Source organism: Otolemur garnettii, unplaced genomic scaffold (genome assembly GCF_000181295.1).
Source record: "Otolemur garnettii isolate 467f Iridium unplaced genomic scaffold, OtoGar3 scaffold00003, whole genome shotgun sequence".
NCBI lineage: Eukaryota > Metazoa > Chordata > Mammalia > Primates > Galagidae > Otolemur > Otolemur garnettii.
Genome location: NW_003852398.1, coordinates 43,029,963 through 43,041,193, shown reverse-complemented (window position 1 = coordinate 43,041,193; position 11,231 = coordinate 43,029,963). Strand labels below are relative to the sequence as shown.

Sequence of the window (11,231 nt, the reverse complement as noted above, 5' to 3'; positions counted from 1 at the left end):
GTAGTCAGGTGTCCTTGAGCAAGGCCGGCGGGGTCACCGGCCACCTCATCCCAGGCTGGCAACTCAGCACATTGGGCGCGGACTCTGGGTGGGGAAGAGGAGTGCATGAGGGAGAGTGGGGACTGGAGTAAGAGTGGGGGACCCTCAGCTACATGCGCGCCCAGCCCACCGCCCGGGCCACTGCCGAGGCCCGCCCGGTGGCGACCCGGCCGCAGGGATCCAGGCGCCAGGTTACAAAGAAGCTGGTAACCCAGTCCTGCAAGCCCGCTCGCGCCATGGCCTCGGGAGCGCGGCTCGGGTCGCAGTCATCGGCGTCAGAGGGAAGACGCTTCCGCGGTCCCGCCTCCGTTGAACGTTCCTGTGCCTGTGCCGAGCCACAGCGGGGTCTCTGGGGCCCGCCAGCCCGAAGCGGCTTCCCTTCCCGCGCCGTCCACGATGGGACCCCTGCGGTCCTGGCTCCCAGCAGCGCCCGCTCCGCCTGAGCCCGAGGCGGACTGCGTGAGTGGCGACTGGGAATTCTTCTTGAAAGATCGCCTGGTGCTCTGCCACCTGGAAGTGGCGCAGCGGCAAACCCCAGGTAGGGGGTCCGCGGCGGGGCCCTTCCCACGCGCACGAGAGGCCACGGACGCCACCTGCACCCGCGCTCAGCTGCTCTGCACCCTGAAGGCCCCAGGTGTATCCCCTTCACTGGCACGAGGGGGATTCACTAGCTTCTCTCCCTGGGTGGAAGACTGGTTAGCAGGTGCTCGTGGAGAGCGCCGGTTGGAATTAGGGAACTCTGCTCAGGATGAAAAGTGCGACGGGGTGGGGCGTGTGAGTGGCGCGCAGTTGGGCCGCAGAGAGGCATTTGAATAGCACGGGGGTTCAAGCTGAAGGGCTGCTCCGGCCATTGGTGGACCTTCCCCGCGTGTCCTGCCCTTTCTCTAGCAGGTTGAGAGCTGCAGGGCCTTTGAGAGAGTCGTGTTGTGGCTCCTGAGGCTTAATAACATCTTTAACTTCTCCCACATCACTTTTAACTTGGCTGTCACTAGCTTCAGCGCCCTCTTGGTTTCAGTAAAGGTAGGGAGGCTTCTGAGAGATGGTACAGATGGTGGGGGAAGAAACTGACCATTGCTCCCAATTGCTGTTTGCGAGGTGTGGGGCCCCAGATGCTCAAACCAACGTGTATAAACTAAGTAACTTGGGCCTGGCGCGGTGGCTCACGCCTGTAATCCTAGCATTTGGGAGGGCAAAGCGGATGGATTGCTTGAGTTCACGAGTTTGAGACCAGCCTGAGCAAAAGCAAGACACCCCCCCCAATCTCTACTTAAAATAGAAAAGAACTAAGGCAAGAGGATTGCTTGAGCTCTAGTTGGAGGTTGCTGTGAGCTATGACACCACAGCACTCTACCCAGGCTGACAGCTTGAGACTGTTTAAAAAAAAAAAACTTGCTTGGGAAGTAACTTGCTCCAAGTGTCAGAGCTGGGATTGGAACCTCTCTGCATCCCACTGCTGTCTACTGTGAGTCATGTGGCTATCACGTGGGGAGCATGAGAGGACCTAGTTGGGGAAGGATTTCCTATGTGATGAGGTAGGTTATGCTTGTCTGGACCAGGCATGAGGCCAGGATGGGACTGTGTTCCTTAAGAAGGTGCCTCATTCCCACCTCCAGCCAGTCCCCTGACAAAGGAATAATGTCTAGTCACATGTTGTTCTGAAATCAAAAGCATCTTTCTGGCTAACTATAAAAATGGCACTGCCTTGTAGAGAAATACAGGTTTCTTTAAAAGGGGGGTAGGGGAAGGGCTTCTTTTCTTTTCTTGTCTTTTTTTGGAGACAAAGTCTCACTCTGTCACCCTGGGTAGAGTGCCCTGGCATCATAGCTCACAGCAACCTCATACTCTTGGGTTCAATTGATCCTCTTGCCTCACTTTCCTGAGTAGCTGGGATTACAGGTGTCTGCCACAATGCTTGCTCAGGCTGGTCTTGAACTCCTGAGCTCAAGCAATCTACCTGCCTCAGCCTCCCAGAGTGATAGGATTACTGGCTGGCAAGAGCCATCATGCCCAGCCCCCCACCCCCAGGGCTTATTTTCTTAAAGAAAAAAACATGACAGATGCTTTTCAGTTTGTTTCTGGCATTCATAGTCTGCTTAAATGTGTTTGTTCTATACTATAGATAAAAGAGAGGTTACTTCACTGAATCATAATTACTTCCTTGAGACTTGCTGTAAAAATTAATGAAGATGAGGTATGTATCCGCGGAAGTCCGCACTGGATTGCATTTGAGGTATAGGGGTATAACACTGGAGCATCCAGGTTTCCTGAAATGTCTGTGCCCTTGGGAATGGTGGGCATTTTGGAAACATCACTAACTTCCCAAGATCTCTCATGCCCTTTCCTTAGGCTTATTAGAATCCAGGACCCCACAATGGACAATTAGAACAGCTGAACTATCCTGGCCTGGCACACCCAGCAGCCCAACCTCGTGGCAGATACATCTTGCTTCATTGGTTGATGCCAGATGTCACTTCCCCTTGCACAGAAGCATCTGCTGCTAGGCTAGGGAAAGGTCTCCCAAACTATGTGGCTTAATGTCCACTCCCAGAAACTATGTCTAAGAAAGCTTCTTGAGACTTAAGCACTTAGCTGTGTCAACGAAACCAGTTCTCAGGAACTCTGGGGCCCTACTTTGAGAGAGGCAGGAGCCCACATGCTGGTGGTAAAGGAGAAGGCCCCACAAGGGTTTCAGGCTTGCTTGGACTACACAGTGGCTTCTGTTCAGGACAAGATAGGCTCCTAATGCCCTTCCCAGCCTTAACCACCCCTGTCTGACCTCTCCCACTTCTGGGGATGGTCAAACCACTGCCATTCCCATGGGGTCTCCCTTGGCTGATCCCTGGTCTGAGGAGGCAGGAAATAAGTTTGTGTCCAATTTCAAACATTCAATAAAAATGTTTTTAGCTTTTTTTTTCTTTGTGACAGAATCTCACTCTGTAGAGTGCAGTAGCATAATCAGCTAACTGCAACCTCAAATTCCTGGCTCAAGGACTTGTCCTGCCTCTGCCTCCCAAGTAGCTGGGATTACAGGTGTCTGCCACCATAGCTGGCTAATTGTTTTCTATTTTTAGTAGAGAAGGGCCCAGGCTGGTCTTGGACTCCTGACTTAAAGTAATCCTCCAGGCTCAGCCTACCAGAGTGCTTAGGATTATAGGTGTGAGTCACTGTGCCAAGCCCCTTTTTATTAGAATATAATTTGTATCCCCTAAAAAGTAAATGACCCTTAAAAGAAGTATTTCTGGAGATTATAGGAATGCTTCATTTATCTAAAAATGTAGGACCAAGTCTTTAATGCAGTTGGTACTTGAATGTTTACTCACAGACAAGCCTTTAGTCCCTCTGGAGGAAAGTCAGGATTTTTCCAGAATTGAACCACCTTCAATTGAGGTTGAAGGAAATGTGTTTGCAGTTGTGATGCTAAAAAAGCCATAAGAGGTTTTCACAATGGGCCTCTCTGGTGCAGACCAGGAAGCACAAAAAGCATAGCCTTTCCCTCTAGGACAATTCACCATAGGAGGGATCAGTAACAGGAATGGGTAGAACCCATGACTCCTGGAAAGCTTTGAGTTCTTGCAGCTGAACAGGTTAAGATGGCCCAGCCTCAGCCTCCAAAGCACCTTTGGGTATGAGCTGGCATGCAGTTGGGGGAATTAAGACCTATTTGCAGAGAATGACAGTGTGAAGTTCACTACACAACTACCTGAGGATTAGACAGCAAAGATCTGGAGGCCACCAGCTGCTGCAGTTCAAGGGCTCCACAATGGCCTTTGCCATCATCACCTTAGAGTTGGAGAGGCTCATGCCCGACTGGTGGACTCCTACATCTGATCTGCTAAAGAAAGCACAGGTAGACATGCTTCTTTTTGAAGCATTTCCTATGGCAGGCCACTAGAAAACAAATCCTGTAAGGTCTTGGGTGCCCAGTCCCCATGGATAAGAAAACAAAAGCTACTATGACGTGATGTAGGGCTTTTGCCTCTTTATTTTCATTTTACAGTTAATTCCACATGTAAAAGACTTCATAAAGCACTATGGCTCTGGCTATTCCCCAAATGAGCTGCTGAGGATGGAGCTGGCTATTCTGGACAAACTGCACTGGGACCTCTATATTGGGACGCCGCTGGATTTCTTGATTATAGTGAGTAGGAAGAGTTTGCAGAGTCTACCTAGACTCATTTGTGCCTTTAGAACAGCTGTTCACAACATAGGACGGCAAAGCACAGGCGTGCACACGTCCTTGCACATGCACCACAGTGAGGTGACCCACAAAGCTCACAACATACGGAAGAGTGAAAATGTATCTTAAATCCAACACAGTTCCACCAGACTCTCACTTCCAAGGGACATTAATGTTACAAAGACTTTTAGATGGCACTATTATGGTGAGTTTCTCTTTTAAATACACACTGCAAAAATATTTAACTTTCCATTCTATGAATACTGTACAGAAATATCTGTCTGCTTTTGCTACACTTTACACACATTCACTTAGCTGTCTTTATTCACCTACACACAATCCTCATTGAAGCTTTAGACCATATTGATCCGGCACTTAAAAAAATATCATACATCAGTTTGTATTTGTTTTAGTTGGGGAATGATGGTCATCCTTAAGGATATGATTCTGTTAGTAAGGCAAAATTATGCAATATGGAAATGTCATGGGATTTTGGTCTGTTATGAAACGTGAAGATTAAATCACTAAGGGCTGTTTCATTATGAAAACTGGCCACCTATTGCCAACTTGCAGATTTTCTTATCTTGAGCAGATACAAGTAACTTCTCTGCTACTTTGATCTTGAATAATATGTTTCTGTTTTTCTGAATTGAAACATTGTTATTAGAGTACTTTAGGCTCAAAATGACCATGTCACAAAGCTGACCGTCTTTTCTCTCCAGGGTTGAAGTGCAGCTTGGGCACAGAATGGGCCTTAAGCCTCAAGCCCCCCATGGAACCATGGATAGGAATGAAAAGGGTTGGGCAACATTTGATGCTCCCTGATGGAAATTTAAATTGTTTGCACTTTTGGTCATTGATATATGAAAAGTATGGGGTTTTCTGTTCTAACATTAAAAACCATGGTCTCCAGTTCCATACCCTGGTGCTCCTGAGCTGGCCCCGTGTGAAGGAGCTGATACCTCAGAGGAATCCTTCCCGCCACGTTGCATCCCTGACCAGACAGCTGCAGCACTGTATGGCAGGCCACCAGCTGCTGCAGTTCAAGGGCTCCACACTGGCCTTTGTCATCATCACCTTAGAGTTGGAGAGGCTCATGCCCGACTGGTGGACTCCTACATCTGATCTGCTAAAGAAAGCACAGGTAGACATCAACTTTGCCCCAGACCAGGCTTTGCATTTTGCCCCTTTAGTTGATGTACTCTGCCCCCGGTAGGGTAATTTTGACCCTTCTGGGCACCAAAAGATGTTCTGGCAATAACTCTGGGAAGAGTCTGCTTGAGGGCTAAGCTTTCCACTCCTAGCCATCCTGTATGGACTTGAGTATGGGCCACACATTCCCTTCACTGGACCAGTGATGGTGTGTTTCTCTGACAGTGAGACAAACTTTATCTCCATGACAACCCTTGTAGTCAAGAGAATCACAGGGCAGGCAAGGGCATGTCTAGCTCAGGAAGAAGTAACTTCAAGCTTAATATTGGTGAGTGTAAATTCCAGACCCCTCACCCTCTGTATGACATGTGGTGCCAGGTACTGGGGTACCATGAAGCACTGAGGAGAGGGGTGTTAGGGCAGATAGGTTAGGATGGTATGCAGAGTTAGACTGATGAGGCCAGAGATGGATGACCCTGAGATGGTAGGATTAATGTTCTTTTAGTTGGGTGGCTGGACCTTCCTGCAGTTGCTTCATGTTAACATTTGGCATTCAGCTGCCTACTTCTCAGAATGTAAGATGCTTCTACTTCAAGGATGGCTACTCTGTTATAATACAGGTCAGTTTTGAGCAGTACAGACACTGCAAGGAACTTACAAAGCAGCAGCTGAGAAGTCTTTAGTCATCTTCCCGCACAGAAAACTTGGTTTCACCTGCCAGCCAGCCCTTCTGCCCTGACCCGTGCCTTCACAGCATAAAGGGACAGCTCCTTGCTTAGACTCCTATGAGTTCTCTGGCTTTATGAATCCTGTAACAAGGGAAGAAGGCCCTAGAAAGTGCCTGAGACCTTAGAAGAAAATAAGGGGGAAGGCAGGTTGGTGGAGGTCAGGATGGTCTGTAGGCCATGATCCTGCCCTGCCCCTCTCCCCCTGGGACCGAAATCAGGGAGAATGAATGAATGTTCAAACTGCAGCTTGTTTGTCCTTCCTTCTCCAAGCAAGAATGAGCATGGGCCCCTAAAAGCTGGAATGTGAGGCCAGGAGGCTGACGGCCAGGGCTGTCTGACAACCAGTCCTTGCTGCTGGCCAGATGATCCCAAGCTCATCCCAAACCTATGTGCGGTGCTTCAAGTCCCAACTACTCTGTCTGCCACTCCAAACACATTTACCCTGACGTGGCCATGACTTATATCTTCTCTTCACAAAGACTGGGTTATAAACTATACTTCATTTAATGTACAGTAACTTGAGCAAGCTTTAAGCATTCTTGACCTTGTTACTATTTAAGTACTTCATTGGTTTAACTAGAATTTTACACTAATGAAGGGATATTACAGGCTAACACCTGTGATGGGAAGGCCAACCCTGCTCCAACCACTGCTGCCAGGAGGAGATGACTTGCATGGCTCTCAGGAGAAGCCAGCTGCTGCTCTGAAGCTGTGCTACTGTAGAGCCATTCTCTAAGCAGAGGAGTCCAGCTGACAAAGATACCAGCTGGAGCTGTGTAAATAGTCTTGGGGATATGAATGGCTGAGCCACACATTCAGAGGTGTTTTGTGAAATCCTTCGATTGTGAACAATTTTTTTGTAAATCTTCTAAGCTATGGGGTGGGGGTGGGGATGATTTGCTACACAGTGCAAAGTGGTCAAGGGCAGATACGCTATAATTGTCTATGTTATAAAGTAAGATTATGCCTCCACCTTTTCTTGACACGGATTTGCTTGTTGGAGCTTTTGGAAAAAATCCTTGTTTCCAAGCCTGTCTGAATGTTATTTTGCATTTATGGGATACTGTGCATTTTATTTGCTGTCATCCTGGAATGCTATTTCCTAGGTCCTATCAAGAATCGTTCTCTAGTCCTGCACCCATTTTGCGGATGGAGATGCTGAGACCACACTGCTCATGGCCACAGCTGCCTGTGGTGGCCATGACTGCCCTACGTTTGCTTCCTTCCAGTGTGATTGGGCACTGTAGTGGGTGGGGCAGGAGCTCATCCTGATGGCCCACAGCAGCTCGGGCTGTCTCAATCTTTGGGAAACTGCTGGGAGGCATCTGGGCCTCTTAACCAGGTGGCTCTGGATGCAAGCTGGATCCCCAGAGCTGGTCCAACTCTCTGTCTCTTGGAGAAAATAGAACTTTGAGCCCTAGTAATTGGATAAGAGACAAACTTGTTGCTTCACCTTTCAGTAAGAGATGTGACTCTTTTTTTTTTTTTTTTTTTTTACAGTTTTTGGCCGGGGCTGAGTTTGAACCCGCCACCTCCAGCATATGGGGCCAGTGCCCTACTCCTTTGAGCCACAGGCACCACCTGAGATGTAACTCTTCTTTAGGGATGCTAACTGTTGTACTGCTAAAGTACCTCTTCTAAAAAGTCTTGTGTGTGCTATTCAAGCTTGCTGTGGCCTCAGACCATATCCTACTCCTCTCTAATGTTCTCTGTCATTAACAACTCATATCCCACCTCAACTCAGAGATTGGGAATCACTGTTGTGGAAGAAATATGGACACATTCCATCTTCCTCTTGTCCCTAGATGCAGAGGGGCAGCAACTGGTAAAGCACTGAGGCTGCAGGAGATGGAGATAGGAAAAAACTCAGGCAGCTGCTATGGCAGTGGGAAAAGCAGGGGCCCTGAGTGAGGCACAGGGTGGAGGGGCCTCATGGGCCTCAAACTTGTCCGACAGTCCTTTCCCCAAATGGGTGAGTTGCACAGTGGTGTTCCCTCTACCAAGGAGACCCTTGATCCTCTGGTCTCCTGGAGACTCTCAAGACTTTGCTTGCCTACCACTTGCCTTCCCATGGGTAGAGTTGAGCCACACCTTCAGTAGAGATATCTGCATGCCGGTCTCCCCACCAGGTCCCCCAACCTCTGTCCCCATTTTCTCATTTTGGTCCTCCCAGTCTACCTACTACCCAACAAGAATGTTCCTCAACAAATAACCCCCTGCATGTGTTATCACTTCCTTTAACTACCAATCTGGCCTTCCTCGGCCAAACCTTTGCCTGCCCCCCATGGAGTGCCCCCACCCCATCTACAAAACCATTTCAGGCCCACCAGCCCACACCACTGTTGACTGCATACTTTAAAACCGGCTACATTTCCACCATTCCATCATTTCAATGGGGTGCCAGGGAGCAGCTATAGCTCAGGAATTAAGGGTACAGACTACTAATGTTCACATCTCAGCTCCTTCAGTTACTTACTGTGTGACCTTGGGTGATTACGTAACTTCTGTATGCCTCACCATGAATAACGGTACCTAATCATGGGCTTATGATGAGGATTAGAGGAATTAATGCAGGTAATACACATCAGAGAAATCCTAGCACATAATAAGCACTCAAAGGTTAGCAGCCCCATGTCAAGCCTCTTTGATAAGGATGTCACCTCCTCAAGGGCAAGGTGTCATGCCCTTCTCATGTCATGTGCCCAAGTGCCCAATAAAGATTCATGGGTTACAGGCTACATCTTCTCTTTCCTGTGACTCTTTCCTCTATCCCACACCCCTCCAAGAGATCCACAGCTGAGTAACAGGATTCCTTATTAAAATGCAATTCCTGTAGAAGTAGAGTGACCTCCACAAAAGTTCACAGAAAAGACAAGCTGTATTTTACCACAGTTACAGCAGATTAATAGGCTCAGGAAACTTGTTAAATAAGAAAAGCTGCTGCCCAAAAAAAGACACCACAAAAACTCAAAATAAATGCAAAATTTAATGAAAAAAAAAATGAGTACAAAGTGAATGGAAAGGAACAAAAACAGTCAATGAATGAAGGAGTAAATGAATTAACAAGTGAAGCAGTTTTAGAAAAGCATGTTAACAGACTAGCAAGTCACTCTTCCTTCAGGCCTTATCCAGGAACATGAGCCCCTCTTAAAAGGTAGTCCACACATGGACATACACAAACATACATGCAGTCAGTCTGCATATCACAAACCACCTAGATCAAGTCACCCATAACTAGGGAGATCACATATCCCCCTCTGCCTGGGACAATTCTGGTTTATGCCTGTCAGCCTGGAGGAATTACTAACAGCATCCCCTTTCTCAAAAGTCCCAGTTTGGACAATAAATTACATGGTGATTCTTCTGCATGGTTTATGAAAGACATGATAATAAATGCCAACATGATCCTATATGATAGCCCTAATAAATGCAAACAGATGATAATGAGGAAATAAAAGGGATAAATTGGATCCTGTGGACAGGGTCATATTCCATGAGGGGTATCTTGTTAAATAACGGTAAGTTTTAAGCTCACCTCGTGCACCAAGGATTAATTTGGTCTCAGCTAAAGATGATGAAATTCCAGACACAAACAGCAGAGGGAGAGGAGCAGTGAGGCTTGCTAGAGCTGATGGGACCTGTGGAGGCAGCTCAGACCCCAGAAAATCCAAGTCTGTCAGGTCTTCCTAGAGATGCAGGAAGTCTTGGGCCCAAAGGCAAGCAACCAACCACAATTATGCCCTTCCAGTATGCCCTGGGTGGGGTCCATATCCTGCCCACTCCAGAGTCCCCAGGTTGGCCTATGAACCAGAACTTGTCATTTCCTATATAACCAATAAACCTGCTGGGTCACCAGGCCTCATCTTCAGAAAAATGTTAGATGAGAAGCTACCTTAAAGTTCACACTTTGACCCAGCCAAATATACTTTCAGACATAATTACCCTGCAGACAGGCTCCTTGCGGCCAACATTTGTCTTAATGTGCCAATGTACCTTTTGAGATTTACCTTTTTACCCACATTGAAGCACCAGTTTTCAGTTACACCCAGAGGTGGATGTATTACAAATCTAATGAAGCTTGATCTTCAGGGCCCCTTCCAAAGACCTGTACCTAATTTTATTTTCATATTCTTTTTATTAAAGAAGTTTTCCTAAATAGGTCAAACTTTCAGCCCCATAAAATCTGGATCTACTCCTGCTCATGGCATAACAGTTGGAGAATTTTCACTGTGAACATCACTAGAACCCACTCTACTCCTGGCACGTGAAGCCCCTCCCATGTAAAGACTGCCTTTTTTTTTTTTTGTCTGTGCCTCAGTGGACACAGACAACTCAGCCTTCCACCTCAGTCTGAGTGGAACAAGATCTCAGAAGGGCAGCAGGAAGCCAGGGCTTCCTGGAAATCAATAAAACAGGCCAGGAAGAAAGGGGGAAATGGTGATGGGAGGGAAGATGGCAGGCATGAAGAGCAAATATCGATTCAACAGTAAGTTATCACAACCTCCCAAAGCTTCCAGCCAGGCAGTGCACTAGTCTGGGAGCTGCTTGAGGGGAATGCTGTGCGTTCCTCCAAGCAGCACGAGTGCCCAGCACAGTGCTTCATCACCATTAAAGACTGTCCTTCCTTTCATCTATTCATTTTTATCTCCCATTTTACCTGGCCATATTCTCAAACTTGATACTCTTAGTGGCTTATAAACTAATAGGTGCCTAAGAGAATCAGTGTTGCTGGTACTTTCTTAAAATATTCCCCTTTGGAGTACAGCCAAAGGGGAAAAGCTCCTTTTCTGCTAGTTTTTTCTTAAATTGTCTATACACATCAGACACCTTTTCTTCACCCTGTGCTTCAGACTCAGGAAAGAAGAAACAATGACCTTGAGGTAACAACCTTTTTCCCACTGAACACTCTTTGCATAATATTCAGGATTGGGTTTGGGGAGGGGGGACTTAATTGGAGTTAAACACTTAACACACACATACACACATGGAATTGGTCCCTGTTTACAGGTCCCTGTAGCACCTCTGGGACACAGAGACAATGGCTTTGGGCTGCTGTTCCATTTACATTCACAGTAAAAACACTGGACATGGTCTTGTTCATGTCCCACTTTCATCCATAAAGAAATTCCAAACAC

At 47.3% G+C, this 11,231-nt stretch overlaps 1 protein-coding gene across 1 annotated transcript; it reads left to right on the top strand.

Annotated features, from left to right (window-relative positions):
* Window positions 1–435: 435 nt before the first annotated feature.
* On the top strand, window positions 436–6,147 carry CCNI2 (cyclin I family member 2). The gene is given in 6 exon segments (XM_003803977.1): window positions 436–813; window positions 931–1,059; window positions 2,159–2,230; window positions 4,037–4,177; window positions 5,130–5,360; window positions 5,989–6,147. Coding segments are annotated over 6 exon segments (1,110 nt in total).
* Window positions 6,148–11,231: the final 5,084 nt, after the last annotated feature.